Raw genomic sequence first — 16,277 nt, 5'->3', positions numbered from 1 at the left:
TTCACATCCATAAAATCCACCCTCTTAACTTTTTCTTAAAAGATTGTGGTAAAAGGCACATATAACATAAAATTTACCACCTTAACCATTTTTAGGTGTAAAAGCTCAGTGGTATTGAATACATTCACATGGTTGCGCAGCCACTATCATCACCCATCCCCATAACTCTCTTCATCTTGTGAAACACACACTGTACCCACAAACACCGGCTCCCCATCCCCACCCCGGTCCCTGGCTACTGCCCTTCTACTTCCTGTCTCTATGAATTTGACTACTCTATGGACCTCATATAAGTGGAACCATTCAGTTCATATTTGTCTTTTTGTGACTGATGTATTTTACTTATATAATGTCCTCAAGGGTCATCCGTGTCGGAGCATGTGTCAGAATCTCCATCCCTTTGGAGGCTGCATAATACTCACCTTTTGTTTATCCATTCATCTGTCGATGGACACTGGCTTGTTTTCCACCTTTTGGCTACTGTGAAACATGCTGCTATGAACATGGGTGTACACATATCTCTTTGAGACCCTGTTTCCTGTTCTTTTGGGTAGATACCCGGAGTGTAATGGCTGGGTTATATGGTAATTGTATTTTCAGTTTTTTGCGGAACCTCCATACTGTTTTCCACAGCAGCCGCACCATTTCACACTCCCACCAGTAATGCCCAAGGGTCCCAGTTTCTCCACATCCTTGTAAAGTTCACCCTTTAAAATTAAAAAAAGTTTTTAAAATTTATTTTTGTTGAAATATAGTTGATTTACAATGTTGTGTTAGTTTCAGGTGTACAGCAAAGTGATTCATATGTATGTGTGTGTGTATATATATATATATTTTTTTTTTTTTTCTTTTTCAGATTCTTTTCCCTTATAGGTTATTACAAGATATTGAGTATAGTTCCCTGTGCTATACAGTAGGTCCTTGTTGGTTATCTATTTTATATATAGTAGTGTGTATCTGTTAATCCCAAGCTCCTAATTCATCCCTCCCACCCCCCCTTCCCCACTTTCGTAACCATAAGTTTGTTTTCTATGTCTGAAAATTTACCCTTTTAAAGTGTACAGTTGATTGGTTTTTTGTTTGTTTGTTTGTTTTTAAAATTTATTTATTTATTTTATTTTATTTTTGGCTGTGTTGGGTCTTCGTTTCTGTGCGAGGGCTTTCTCTAGTTGCGGCAAGCGGGGGCCACTCTTCATCGCGGTGCGCGGGCCTCTCACTATCGCGGCCTCTCTTGTTGCTGAGCACAGGCTCCAGACGCGCAGGCTCAGTAGTTGTGGCTCACGGGCCTAGTTGCTCCGCGGCATGTGGGATCTTCCCAGACCAGGGCTCGAACCCGTGTCCCCTGCATTGGCAGGCAGATTCTCAACCACTGCGCCACCAGGGAAGCCCCAGTTGATTGGTTTTTAGCCTGTTCCCTAGGTTATGCAACCATTGCCAGTATCTAATTTCAGAACATTTCCGTCCCTCCAAAAAGAAACCCATACGCAGTAAGCAGTCGCTCCCCATTCCCCCTCCCCTCACCCCCTGGCAACCACTGATCTGCTTCCTGTCTCTATGGATCTGCCTATTCTGGACATTTTATGTAGATGGGGTCACACAGTATGTGGTCCTTTGCATTTGGCTCCTAGCATCACGTTTCAGGGGTCGTCCGTCCGCGGTGTAGCGTGCTCTTGAGGACTTCTCAAGGTGATGTCTCTTCATTGGCTGATGATGTGAATCCTTCTGCTCCAGGATTCAGGCCGGGAGTACCCCGCGTCACAGCTCTGGGTTCGTGCACCGTGGTGTCTTCCCGCTTTTGCCTTTGTCTTCCAGACCATGACCTGGTCGTTCGGATGGAACAGTTCCCTTCCTGTTTACTACATTCAAGACGAAAACCAGAGAGTTCTTCTGTATGCCAGTGCTCACACTGCGGTCATCTACAATGTCTTCAAGAATAACCAGCACCATCTTCAGGTTTGCAGGTTTTCTTACTTCAAGTGAAAGAGGTTGTCTTTAACCTGAATATAGCACTTTGGTTGTTATTGTTGTTGCTTTTTAATTAATTAATTGATTGATTTTTGGCTGTGTTGGGTCTTTGTTGCTGTGTGCAGGCTTTCTCTAGTTGCGGCGAGCAGGGGCTACTTTTTGTTGTGGTGCGCAGGCTTCTCGTTGCGGTGGCTTCTCTTGTTGCGGAGCATGGGCTCTAGGTGCACGGGCTGCAGTAGTTGTGGCATGCGGGCTCAGTAGTTGTGGCTCACGGGCTCTAGAGCGCAGGCTCAGCAGTTGTGGCGCATGGGCTTAGTTGCTCCGTGGCATGTGGGATCTTCCCGGACCAGGGCTCGAACCAGTGTCCCCTGCATTGGCAGGCGGATTCTTAACCACTGTGCCACCAGGGAAGTCCAGCACTTTGTTTTTTATTTCAGGGGTCAACTTCATTCCATCTCATTCACGTTTTCCTTCCTCTCTTCTGAACCATAGCAAATTCTGTTTTTAGGAACACATTTTATTGTTCGTTTTCTCTCTGATTCTAATCAGAATCAATTGACAAATAGCAGTTGACTTTAATTTTATAGTAACTAGAATCTAAAGCATCTGTATTTTTTACATTTCTGTGAAAATGTGGTCAGGAGAGACCATGTTGTCTCCACAGGACTATGGTGAGATGCAAAGGGCAGGGATTCGGACCTAATAAACACTCAGACTCCTTTCCAGGGCTCAGAGGGCTTTGATCCTCCTACTCATGCTGAGAAGTGAGTGTTAATATTCCCATTTCACAGGAGAGGAAACTGAGGTTCAGAGGGATTTAGCTGACTTGCCCAAGGCTGTGCTAGCAGATGTTGAAGCCAGGTCTTACATCCAGGTCTCCTGACTTGAAAGTATTAAGTAGGTCAGTCTTTCCTCCTGTCTCCTCCCTCCAGCACTTGGCTTTATTTACACCCTGCTCCGTGCCTCCCCGAATGCCCCACATGCCTGCCTTCCCCTCACCGCTCTGCCTCCTCTGTTCCGGATGTTTTTGACCTCTTTCGTTTTCATCATTTACCTGTCCAAATGTCACGTTTTCCTGGTGTCCGACTTTCTACTAGTTAACCCGGTAAACAGTTCCATGTTACCCTTTTCAGTTGACATATAAGGACCTTCCTTAGTCAATGCCTAGATCAGAAACTTCACAAAGTATTTTCCAAGAGCTCAGCCAGTACTCAGCATCGTGCCAGGGATCCAAGACACGTGGGTGTAACTTAAGGAATTTGCTTTCTAGAAGTCCTGAAATACACACACAGTCAGCAAGCAGCCCTTCTCAGAGCTGAGTTGAACGTGTAGCACTGAGCACAGAGGTGGCAGCAGGGGGAGAAAGCACAGTGTGGTGGGCAGGCTCAGAGTCGGGGGCGGGCGGGGCAGAGGGGCTGAGAAGCAGGGAGCAGCCAGGCGGGCGTCCAGCCTCCGCAGGGTTGGATGGCTGGGGGTGGCCTTGGCCATTCGTTCGTTCATTCATACATCCCACATGTATTTATCATAACCACTGTGTTTCAGGTGAAGGGTCTGTAGTCATGACCAAAATAGATCTAGTCCCCCCTCATGGAGAGACAGTCGTTAAACAAGTGAACACATAAGCATATACCTAAAGATTTTAACAGTTGCTCGAAAGGAAATGTGAAAATGCTCTAAGAGGGAAGAATCAGGGTGAGAGGAGACTTCCTCTGGATTGAGTGGGCAGGGAATAAAAAAGTGCCGTTTGGGCTTCCCTGGTGGCGCAGTGGTTGAGAATCTGCCTGCCAGTGCGGGGGACACGGGTTCGAGCCCTGGTCTGGGAAGATCCCACATGCCGCGGAGCAACTAGGCCCGTGAGCCACAACTACTGAGCCTGCGTGTCTGGAGCTTGTGCTCCACAACAAGAGAGGCCGCGACAGTGAGAGGCCCGCGCACCGCGATGAAGAGTGGCCCCCACTTGCCGCAACAGGAGAAAGCCCTCGCACAGAAACGAAGACCCAACACAGCCAAAAATAAGTAAATAAATAACTTAATTAATTAAAAAAAAAAAAAAAAAGTGCTGTTTGTGCTAAGACCTGAAGGCTGAGCATGAACCAACCCAGGGCCATTTTGCAGGGAAGAGCATCCCAGACAGACAGAGAGAGCTCTGAGTTTTCAGGCGTCGTGTGTGAGGCCCAGAGAGGAGGCCAGAGTGAGTGAGGGGTGACATGGAAGGAGGGAAACAGGGGCTGTTTCCCGGCTGCCATCTTGTTTGTGTTTCCAGAAGATTCCTCTGTTGTGTGGGGAAGACTGTAGGAGGATACGAATGAAAGCAGAGGCCTGTGTGGAGGCTTTGGTTCCAGAGCTGCTCAGTGGCCTGAGTGAGCAGTTCTGGGGTAGATGAGGCTGGTAGGGAGGTTTGGGGGAGCTGGAGGTGGGGGGACCTGGACATTTATTCTCCACGTGGGTTCAGAGTCGGGTATACGCCTCGACCCCTAGGAAGCCACTGTTCTTGCAGGGAGCGCAGCTTACCCTGCGAGTGTTTTGAGGGGAAGTTTGAAAACCTCTGGCTGTAGAGAAACACCAGGGAAGGCGGGTGGGAGTAGGATTTTCAGCCAGCGGCATCTGGAAAGGGAGCTCAGGTGTGCCTCCGGGGCCCTGCCTTTCCTGCTGGTGCCAGGGCTGGGCACCCCCCCCCCAACCCCTGTCTCAGAGCGACTTCTCTCCACGTCTGCAGGCCCACCCCAACGTCATCTCGTGCCTCTGCATCAGCGAAGACAGGCGCTGGGTCGCCACGGCCGACAAAGGGCCCGACTGCCTGATAATCATATGGGACTGCTTCTCGGGGTAGGCATGTCGCAGCCGCTTCCCCCCGCGTTTTTGTGCAGCGTCTGCCACCGTGACCCGCAAAAAAAGGAGTCATGCCGGTCCGGGGGTACAGAAGCCGGTGCTGGGAGGCAGGGCGAGGGGCGAGGTTCTCAGGGAGGTTGTCTTATTGCCTCAAGGCCTGTTGGGATGACATTACTTTGGTGAATTTCCCATGGGTGATTCTTGGCTCTTTAAGTCCAGAAACTTGGTTTGTCGGTGGCCCCCAGGCAGACTGGGTTGAGGGAGGCCAACTCACGCTCACCCAGCTGGGAGACCCAGAGAAATCATGTGACTTTCACCATCTGCCAAAAAAAAAAAAAAGACTAATCGTACTTACTGTCTTCATTTCCCTGGGCTGCTGTAAGAAATTACCCCAATCTGGGTGGCTTAAAATCACAGAAATTTATTTTCTCACTGTTCATGAGGCCAAATGTCTGAAACCGGGGAGTCTGCAGGGAGCTCCTGGGGCCCTGAGAGAGAATCTGTCCCATGCTCCCCTCTTGCTTCGGGTGGTTCCTGGCATCCTTGGTGGTCCTTGACCTGTAGACACGTCGCTCCAGCCTCTGCTTCCATCTTCATGTGGCGTCTCCCGCTCTGCGTCTCTCTGCAAGGTCTTCTCTTTTATAAGGACTCCAGTCATTGGGTTTAGGGTCCACCCTAACCAGTATGACCTCATCTTAACTAATTACATCCGCAGAGACTCTCTTTCCGTATAAGCTCGCATTCTGAGGTTCTGGGTGGAATGAATTTCGAGGGGGCGCTCTTTGATCTACTCTACTTACCCTACGGGATTGTGAGGAAGATCCAGAGCACAGCACCCGGCCCAGGATAGATGCTCACAGATGTGTGTCCTTTTGTAATTCCTGGTCCTAGAGGCAGAGAGCAGTGCTAGATTCACTGACAAGATTGTAAGGCCTTGGTTGGGTGTGTAGGGGGGTGGGAGGGGGTGAGGTGGGGGGTGGACGAGTCCAGGTGGAGAAGAAGGTTAGGAGGAAGGTATGTTGAATGTCCTATGACACAGGAGCTGCTCTCCCCCGGGTGACCGCTGGCCTCCCTGGGGCCGTATTACCTCATCATTTCCCTTGGCCCCTCTGACAGCGTGTCCCCCTGGCCCTCGTCCTGCTCGCTGTCTGTTCCCTCTCAGACTCTTTTCGTCCTCCTCTGGCCCTTCCTTAGCTGTGGCCTGAGGGCGTGAGGCTGCTGTGGTGATGCCCTCCAGCCAGGCAGGAGCAGAGCCAGGGTTTGAAACCGCGCCATCTTACTCTCAACAGCCGTCTCAGTGTTTCCTGTGTGCTGATGGGGGAGCTGCTGGAGGACACTCCACCTGCACGTCTCACGGGCATCTCCTGCTAAAACGTCCGAAAGTCCTGCGCCTCCACCTCCAAATAACTTCTGAACCCACATCCACCGCCTCTGCCCGCCCTCTCCTGCGTGGGCCCTTGCAGTAGCCTCCTGACCGATCTCCCCCACTGCAGTTTCACTCGTCAACCCAGCCTCCGTGACACTGAACCGCTTTTAAATGTATATACAATTCACTGGCATTAATTACATTCACAGTGTTGTGCAGCCATCGCCACTCTTTCCAGAACACTCGCAGCACCCAACCAGAAAATCTGAACTAAGGAATTCCTCATTCTCCCTCCCCGCAACCTCTAATCTACTTTCTGTCTCTAAAGATTTGCCTATTCTGGACATCTCATGTCCGTGGAATCATACAATAAGTGGCTTTTGTGTCTGGCTTCTTTTACTTAGCATAATATTTTCAAAATTCTTCCATGTTGTAGCATGAATCAGTACTCCATTCCTTTTTATAGCTGTTTAAGATTCCATTGCATGGCTATACCACATTTTGTTTATCCATTCATCTGCTGATTTTTTAAAAATCACTTTAATACATTTTAATTGGAAGCTAAAGTCTCCTTTGGCCACCATTTCCAATCCTAGTCCTCTAGGTAGTCGATTTGGGGTGTTTCCTTCCAGAACATTTGCTGTTGTTTTAAATGCACATGTGTAAGGGGACTTCCCTGGCGGTCCAGTGGTTAAGACTCTGTGCTTCCACTGCAGGGGCCACGGGTTCGATCCCTGGTCAGGGAACTATGATCCTGCCTGCCTCGAGGCCAAAAAAAAATACACATGTGTGGCCATCATCATCTATCATCATGTGGTTTTTCTCTACAACATTTTGAGCGTGATCTTTTCCCATGTGCAAAATCCTAATGGGCTCCCCTGCTGCCTGTTGCCAGCTCAGCCCTTGTTACAGGGAGTACACGCACACATCCTAGCCACGCAAACACTTCCCCCACGAAATCAAATTCCCGTCTGCTCGCCTAGTGGTCATCTCTAGCGATTACATGCTTTTCAGCTGCAAGAAATGGTACATCCACCTGACACACACGAGGGAAAGTCATCTCCTGCATCAGGAAGTCCTGAGGCAGGAAGGATGGGCCCCTCTGGTGCCTCTCTTCTCTCAAGCCTTTGCTGACAGCTCCCCTGCCCCAGGCAGAGCTGGCCTCCATTCAAACAGTGTTTATCCTTTGCTTTTTTCTTGTTTATAGAGCTGTCTCCCCCACTAGACCGGGGGTGACTCTGGCAGTCATTTTTTAAAATTACAAAGTGAAGTGTATCTGTGGTTAACAATTAAAATGATATGTCGATATGAGTTTTATGATATTGCAAATGATGACTCTGGGAACCCAGAAAGGATTATCTAGTTTTAGAATTAATATTCACCTTATTAAAGTGATAAATGGTACTTCTTCCTTGAGATATTAATTCAACTTAAATCTTACTGTGTAAATCTAGCGTATTTTTGCAATTGCCTATAAGGGGGCTTTGATTAATGTTTAGTCTCACAAATTTTATTAACTCCTTTTAAACATTTTAAACTGCATTTAGAAATTGAATATATTCAGTTTCATCTTTAAGTTCTTTAGTAGTCTGATTAACAAATAAATCCTTCACCAGTACTTAAGTAATTCTTGTAAATCTAATAAATTAGACATAAATATGGCAAGTCCTAAGTTCTCTTAAGTGTTCTAGTATTGTTTGTAAACCTAATACAATTTGAATTTAAAATCACAAGTCTAAATCAACTACAGACTTTCAATTAGAATCACAAATTAATCTGTTAGAGACTCTAATATGTTAAATTCTCTTAAACATGACCCATTCTTAAAAAAAGGAACAAATTCTCTTGTCACAAATATGTTAAGAGTACAGGTCCAACTGACTTCATCTTCTCTGCATTTAATTCTAAATATCCCCGGGGATGAGATACACGTTCCCACGAAGAACGTCATTATGTCATTCCCAACAACTTTAGGACTGCCTTCCCAAGGGAATTTTTGGGGTCACGTCTCAGTGGGATAAAATTTCTCAAGTGACAGAGAGCCAGACAGGTCCTCAGCTAGGGCACAGACTTGGTTCCAGCCAATTGGGACACCGATGTGACATACTGAGGCCTGTGCATATTCTCTGTAACAAGGTCTCCATAATGAAAAACCAACGGGGGGTCTGCATAGCCCGCGTTCCGGGATTAAGTCTTCCTACCACCCACTCTTCCAGTGGAAGTCAGGGACCCCCACCACATCACAGCTTACTTCCATCATTGCTTCAGCTGTTTCTTGCATTTCTTTGGCTCTCTCAGATATTCAGATATCATCTAATTAAATTCTGCGTGTGTTAAGGCTTTGTCTGCATCTTACAGTTCTAAAGTCTTGCCAGTGACACAATACAGATGTGTAGGGAAAAAAAAAAAAAAAGAAAGTCCCCCTTCACCCAAACCTATATCCAGAGTCACCATGTAGTTTGGAGTTCATTCCTCCAGACTTTTTTCTATACATATAAATACACACACACACACACACACACACACACACACACACACACTCTCTCTCTCTCTCTCTCTCTCTCTCTCTCAGGATGATGCTACGTCTACTGTTTTGCTATTTGCTTTTTTCCACAAAATTTTGGTCACTTTCCCAAATCTACCTCATTCTTTTTGAAGGTGGCATACTTTTTCATTATATGGTTTACCATGATATTTTTAAAACAAATCCCATATTAATGGATATTTGTGTTGTTTCCAGATTTTTGCTATTAAAGCAGTGCCACAATAAGCATGAATTGGCATTTATCTCTGTTTACTTTTGCTATTATTTCTCTAGGAAAAAAAAATTTGTAGAAGTGGAATTGGCGGGTCTTAGGGTGTGTGCATTGAGGATTTTGACAGATGCAGGGAAGTTGCTGTCGAGAAAGCCTGTGCTTGTTTACACTCCCCCTTCTGGAGGAGGACGCCGGCTTTCCTGAAAGCTAGGATAGTGTCCTAGACATCTTGTTTCGTGTTCTCATCCTTCACGCCTGGCACAGAATCAGCACTCGATAATGAAGGAGAGACTAGAACTCCGGGAGAGAACAAATAGCACGTTTACATGCTGCCCTGAGTTTTTGTTTTAAATTTGAGGTAAAATTCACATAACATAAAAGTAACCATTTTAAAGTGAACAACTCAGTGGCATTTAGTATATTCACAGTGTGGTGCAACTGCCGCCTCTATCTGGTTCCAAAACATTTTCTTCGCTGCAGAAGCAAACCCTGAAACCATTAGCCTTCACATCCCGCTCCCCTACCCTCTGGAAAACACGCATCTGCTTTCCGCCTCTATGGATTTGCCTATCTTGGAGGTTTGATACGAATGGAATCATACAATATGTATCCTTTGGTGTCTGGCTTCTTTCACTCAGCACCATGGTTTCAAGGTTCATCCGTGTTGTCGCCTGTGTCAGTGCTTCACTCCTTTTTTATGGCGGAGCAACTTTCCATCATGTGGGTGGACCACGTTTGTTTCTCTGTAGCTGTTCTGTTCCTGACCTGGGTGTCCCCCGTCCTGTTTTGCAGCATTCCTGTGCACACGATATTCGACAGCTGCCCAGAAGGTGACGGCATCAGGGCCATGGCCATCACCCGCGATGCCAAGTACCTGGCGACCATCTCAGACGCTGAGATCCAGGTACAGGGCCTGTCACGGCAGCTTCAGCGGCTGGCCCGCCCGTCACAAGTGTCCCCGCGAGCAGCTCTGCTCAGGCCGTGTGGCGTCTGTGGTTCTCTGGGTGGAGGGGGGTGACCGGTCAGGGGCTCCCTGCCTGCGGCTTAGCTCACTGTGCTTTGCTTAGTTAGCGGAAGTCACTGGCTTACCACAAGGGGTGTAGGTTCCTCCAGTAGCCTTCAGGAACCTTCTCACTCTCCTCTGTCTGCCATCACTTACAGAAAGTTTGCATCTGGAGGTGGACTTTAGCGGTGGAAACACCGGCCTGCACTCTTAACCTTCCCAAAGAGTATGGTTTTCAGGTGAGTTCATTTCGAGCCTGTAAAGATCCACCTAAAGGTACACTGAAGCCAGTTCAAAACTACTTTTTGTTTTACTGGAGTTTTGTTATGGTGCACTAGAGCTTTTTAAAAACTCCTGTCCATGATCTCATTTTATTTTTGATGATAATAGCTAAGTTTTTTGATCACTTCTTATGTGCCAGATTCTGCTAAGTTCTTTGCATACAGTATCTCATGTAATCCACGCAAACATGCTGAGAAGATGTTACTGTGGGATTCACATTACTACTATTAACTATCAAATAATTGGTCTGAAGTCACCCAGCTAGCAGCCTTTCTTATTCTAGAAGCATGTTCTGAACTGCTCTTCATATAGGGGAGTTATTATTCTCGATTTGCGTGAGGTGACTTGCCGAGGGCACCCAGACCATTGACTGTGCTGCTCTGCATCGTCTCATTCATGCTCGCAGCCGTCATTCACCTGCATTTATTGAGTACCTACTGTGTACCAGACACTGTGGTAAGGATGTACGTGGCTTGTGTGAACCAGAACCCAAGCAGGGGGTCTGGGTGACTGGCCTCAGCGAGGCACACATCATCATAAGCTTTACGTCCCTCTTCTCTCCTGCTCTCCCTCCGCCAACATTCCTTGTGCTCCCTCAAAAAAATTTCCTTCCTTTTTTTTTTTTTTTGGCCACACCGCATGGCTTGCGGGACCTTAGTTCCCCGACCAGGGATCAAACCTGCACCCTTGGCAGTGAAAGCGCGGAGTCCTAACCACTGGACCGCCAGGGAAGTGCCCCCCCCAAATTTCCTTACTTCTCAAAGCTACCAGCCATACCTGGGTATTTAGGATGGGTTTTTCTGTTGCTACCAAAAATGCGTTGGGGATGTTGATAGAGGTTGCATTGAATCTATAGATTGCTTTGGGTAGTCTTGTCATCTATTTTTTTTTTTTTTATTTATTTATTTATTTATTTATTTATTTTTGGCTGTGTTGGGTCTTTGTTTCTGTGCGAGGGCTTTCTCCAGTTGCAGCAAGCGGGGGCCACTCTTCATCGTGGTGCGTGGGCCTCTCACTATCGCGGCCTCTCTTGTTGCGGAGCACAGGCTCCAGACGCGCAGGCTCAGTAATTGTGGCTCACGGGCCTAGTTGCTCCGCGGCATGTGGGATCTTCCCAGACCAGGGCTCGAACCCGTGTCCCCTGCATTGGCAGGCGGATTCTCAACCACTGCACCACCAGGGAAGCCCAGTCTTGTCATCTTAACAACGTTCTCTTCCAGTCCACGAGCATGGATGTCTTTCTGTTTATTTTTTTTTAATAGATTTATTTTACTTATTTATTTATTTATTTATGGCCGCGTTGGGTCTTCGTTGCTGCACGCGGGCTTTCTCTAGTTGTGGTGAGCGGTGGCTACTCTTCATTGCAGTGCGTGGGCTTCTCATTGCGGCGGCTTCTCTTGTTGCGGAGCACCGGCTCTAGGAACGCGGGCTTCAGTAGTTGTGGCACGTGGGCTCAGTAGTTGTGGCACACGGGCTCAGTAGTTGTGGCTCACGGGCTCTAGAGCGCAGGCTCAGTAGTTGTGGCGCACGGGCTTAGTTGCTCCGTGGCATGTGGGGTCTTCCCGGACCAGGGCTTGAACCCGTGTCCCCTGCATTGGCAGGCGGATTTTTGACAACTGCTCCACCAGGGAAGCCCCTGTCTTTCTGTTTATTTACATCTTCTTTAATTTCTTTCAGCAGCGTTTTGTAGTTTTCAGCGTACAAATCTTTCACCTCCTCAGCTAAATTTATTCCTAAGTATTTTTTTTGATGCTATTATTAAGTGGAATTGTTTTCTTAATTCTCTTCTCAGAATGTTCACTGTTAGTGTATAGAATGTCAGTTGATTTCTATATTGCAGCTTTGCTAAATACACATGGCTATTGAAATTTCGAGAATTCCCTGGCGGTCCAGTGGTTGGGACTCCGCATTTACAGTGCAGGGAGCTCAGGTTCAATACCTGGTCAGGGAACTAAGATCCCCACAAGCCACATGGTGTGACCCAAACAAACAAAAACGTAAATTGATTAAAATTAAAGTACAAATTCATTTCCTCGGTTTCACGAGCCACATTTCAGCTACTCATTATCCATGTGTGGCTGGTGGCTACCATTGTTGACAGCACAGGTGATAGAACATCTCCACCCCAACGGGAAGTGCTGCTGGACAGCACCACACAAGCCCCCCCAGCTCTGGGTGAGCCCCACCCTCAGCCTCCTCTGGACCCGGACCCCAGCGGGCTGAATGTAGCTGGGGAGAAGCACCCAACCCAGCGGATTCATCTTACTTGGAATTCAGTCACGAATTTCAGGACGGCTCTGGGCCTGGCTTGGCCGCTCTGGTCAGCTGTCCTTTTCATTTCTAGAGACGACAGTTCCACACCTGCTCCTCCCACCTGCCCCCGCCCTGCTTCCCATGCTCAGCGGATGACCGCCCCCAACCCCGTGTTTCATTGAGAAAATGGAAGCCATCAGATACAAACACGGGCCTGTTCTCCCTCCCCAGCCTGCAACACACCTTCAACCCCGCCATCTTCTCTTTTCCCCTCTGACTGCAGCGAAGGGCCAGCGCACTAGATCCCCCCGCTGGCTGCCTCAGGGCCCTTCTCCTGCAGCTGTCAACTCTCCCTCTACTGCGAATAAACATGCTTTCGGACCACCGGTCCTGAGAGAACTCCTCCGACCCCACGTCTCCTTCCAGCTACGCCCTCTGTGCCTCTTCCCCGGGAAACGTCTCAGAAGCGCTGTCCACGCTTGCTTTCTCTACTTCCTCGTCTCACTTACTTTTTTTTTTGCAAGAAATAGTTGACCTCTTTACATTTTATTGCTAAATCAGGCATACATGCAAAATGTGTACATTTTAAGGAAGAAAATAAAATGTACCTGTGTGCTCACCACTGGATCATGAAATAGAACGTTACCTAAACCCTAGAAACCCCTGTGTGCCCCTCCCCGGTCTCATCCCAAGCTTTGCTCCCCGGAGTTAACCATTATCCCAAATTTTGTGTTATACCTGCCTGTGCTTTTCTTTATACTTTTCCCCAGTGATGTATGTATCCTTCAATACGGTCTTCTTTCATTTTGCCTGTTTTTGACCTTTCTGTGTTTGGAATCAGACTAATCGCTTCATATGCTCAGTGTTGTTTCTGAGATTCACTCATGTTGATTCTTGAGCTGTAACTCCTATTCACTTTCACTGCTGTACAGTTTTTTGTTCTTTGAGTGTCACACAACTTATTTATCCATCCTCTGTTGATGGACATTTCTGTTCTTTTCATCTGTCCTCCACCCACCCACAGCTCTACCAGAACTATGCTTATCACGGTCACTGGTGTTCCCAAATCAAACGGACGTTGTTGAACCCTCATCACACCCTCCCCAGTGGGCTCACAAGACACTTTTCCTGCTGTCTCCCCGGCCGTTCTTCCTCAGGTTCCTTTGTGGCTTCTTCTCCTCTCATTTTACACCTTCTAAATCTTGGCGTTCCTCAGGGTTTGGTTCTGGGAGCTCTTCTTTTGCCTCCTCCTCTTCTTGCCACGCTTGCTTCTTGGGTATCTCATCCCAATGGCTGTAAGTACCGTTTATTTCCAAGGTCGATGCTGGACTCCTTCCTCGCCGCCCCGTCTGCACTGCCACCATCTAGTCCAGACCACAGTCACCTCCGCCTGCATGACCTCCGCGTCCTCCCAGCTGATCTCTGCTGCACCCCGCTGCACCCTTGCCAATCTCCCCACAGCAGTCAGAGTGATATTTTTGAAATAAGCAAAACAGATTATATCACTCCCTGACTCAGAATCCTTCAATGCCTTCCCTTGTCCTTAGAATAAAACCCAGACTCCTCACTATGGCCTTCAAGGTATGATCTCTTCCCTCTATCCATCTCCCAACATCGACTCTCCTGTTTATTAATGTTACTTTGCATATTTTAATGAGTTTTATGAAATAGACTCTTTGTGGAGGGCTCTGGTTTCTTTCACCCAACTTAATTTTTTTTTAAAGATGTATTATTTATTTTATTTATTTTTTAAAATTTTATTTATTTTTATTTTTGGCTGTGTTAGGTCTTTGTTGCTGCGCGTGGGCTTTCTCTACTTGCGGAGAGCGGGGGCTACTCTTCGTTGCGGTGCACGGCCTTCTCATTGCGGTGGCTTCTCTTGTTGCGGAGCACGGGCTCTAGGCGCGCAGGCTTCAGTAGTTGTGGCTCATGGACTCTAGAGTGAAGTCTCAGTAGTTGTGACGCACGGGCTTAGTTGCTCTGCGGCATGTGGGATCTTCCTGGACCAAGGCTCGAACCCGTGCCCTCTGCATTGGCAGGCAATCCTTAACCACTGCGCCACCAGGGAACCCCTATTTTTATTTATTTTTGGCTGCGTTGGGTCTTACTTGCAGCATGCCGGATCTTCGTTGAGGGACGCAGGATCTTTCGTTGTGGCCCGCGGGCTTGTCTCTAGTTGTGGTGTGCGGCTTTTCTCTTCTCTAGTTGTGGCGTGCAGGCTCCAGGGCATGTGGGCTCTGTTGTTTGCGGCAGGTGGGCTCTAGTTGAGGCATGAGAGCTCAGTAGTTGCGGCACGCGGGCTTAGTTGCCCCACGGCATGTGGGATCTTAGTTCCCTGACCAGGGATTGAACCCGTGTCCCCTGCATTGCAAGGCAGATTCTTTGCCACTGGACCACCAGGGAAGTCCCCCAACTTAATTTTTGAAGTTCATCCATGTTGTTGCATGTATCAAAAGTTTGTTCCTTTTTATTGCTGAATAGTAGTGCATTGAATGGATATGGCACAATTTATCCCTTCACCGAATAGATAACTGAAGGACATTCGAGATTTTTCCTGTTTGTGGCTATTGAAAATAGAGCTGAATGAACGTTTATGTACAGGTCTTTGTAGGGGTATATGCTCTTATCTCTCTTGGTCATTATCTTTGTTTTTGAAGGATATTTTTCCCTACGTAGAGAATTCTAGGTTGGTGGTTATCTTCTTTTAGTACCTTGAAGATATAGGTATCATTCCATTGTCTTCAGACTCACATCATTTCTATTGAGAAGTCAACTGTCAATCTTACTGCTACCTTTTTGAAAGTTATGTCTCCCCTCCCAACCCCACCTTCCCCAGCCATTGTCTCTCTCTCTCTCTTTTCTTTGGGGGGGGGGCTGTGCCTCATGGCTTGTGGGATCTTAGTTCCCTGAACAGGATTGAACCTGGGCCTCGGCAGTGAAAGCACTGAGTCCTAACCACCAGGGAATCCCTAGCTATTGTTTCTTTAAACATTATTTCTGCCACATTCTTTCTTTCCTCTCCTTCTGGGACTCCAATTACATGTAAGTTAGACCTTTTCAGCTTGTCCCATAGGTCTTTTATTCTTTTTTCTATTCTTTTGTGTCTTTATGCTTCAGTCTGGATATTTTCTCCTATAATTTATCTTCCTTTTCTATTAACTATTTCTTTGGCTATATTTAATTTTCTGTTAAACCATATTTTGTGTTTTTTATTTTTTATTTATTTTTTTAAAAAAATTATTTATTTATCTATTTATGGCTGTGTTGGGTCTTAGTTTCTGTGCGAGGGCTTTCTCCAGTTGCGGCAAGCGGGGGCCACTCTTCATCGCGGTGCGCGGGCCTCTCACTATCGCGGCCTCTCCCGTTGCGGAGCACAGGCTCCAGACGCGCAGGCTCAGCAGTTGTGGCTCACGGGCCTAGTTGCTCCGCGGCATGTGGGATCTTCCCAGACCAGGGCCCGAACCCGTGTCCCCTGCATTGGCAGGCAGATTCTCAACCACTGAGCCACCAGGGAAGCCCACTTATTTTTAAAAAATTAATTAATTTATTTTTATTATTATTTTTGGGCTGCCATGGGACTTCGTTGCTGCGTGCAGGCTTTCTCTAGTTGCAGTGAGTGGATGCTAGTCTTCATTGTGGTGTGTGGGCTTCTCATTGCTGTGGCTTCTCTTGTTGCGGAGCATGGGCTCTAGGCGCGCGGACTTCAGTAGTTGTGGCACACGGGCTCAGTAGCTGTGGCTCGTGGGCTCTAGAGCGCAGGCTCAGTAGTTGTGGTGCATGGGCTTAGTTGCTCCACGGCATGTGGGATCTTCCCGGACCAGGG

At 47.5% G+C, this 16,277-nt stretch overlaps 1 protein-coding gene across 3 annotated transcripts in view; it reads left to right on the top strand.

Annotated features, from left to right (window-relative positions):
• Positions 1-16,277, top strand: part of CFAP251 (cilia and flagella associated protein 251) — a 68,680-nt gene that overhangs the window by 7,350 nt on the left and 45,053 nt on the right. For all 3 annotated transcript variants that reach the window (XM_068563568.1, XM_068563569.1, XM_068563570.1), the window contains 4 exons: positions 1,813-1,953; positions 4,682-4,791; positions 9,709-9,820; positions 10,078-10,158. In XM_068563568.1, the coding sequence (XP_068419669.1) occupies positions 1,813-1,953; positions 4,682-4,791; positions 9,709-9,820; positions 10,078-10,158 (444 nt within the window). The remainder of the gene's footprint in view (positions 1-1,812; positions 1,954-4,681; positions 4,792-9,708; positions 9,821-10,077; positions 10,159-16,277) is intronic.

The sequence above is a fragment of the Eschrichtius robustus genome, chromosome 14, assembly GCF_028021215.1.
Source record: "Eschrichtius robustus isolate mEscRob2 chromosome 14, mEscRob2.pri, whole genome shotgun sequence".
NCBI lineage: Eukaryota > Metazoa > Chordata > Mammalia > Artiodactyla > Eschrichtiidae > Eschrichtius > Eschrichtius robustus.
Note: the sequence above shows the minus strand (reverse complement) of the source record. Positions and strands in the feature narration are given on the sequence as shown.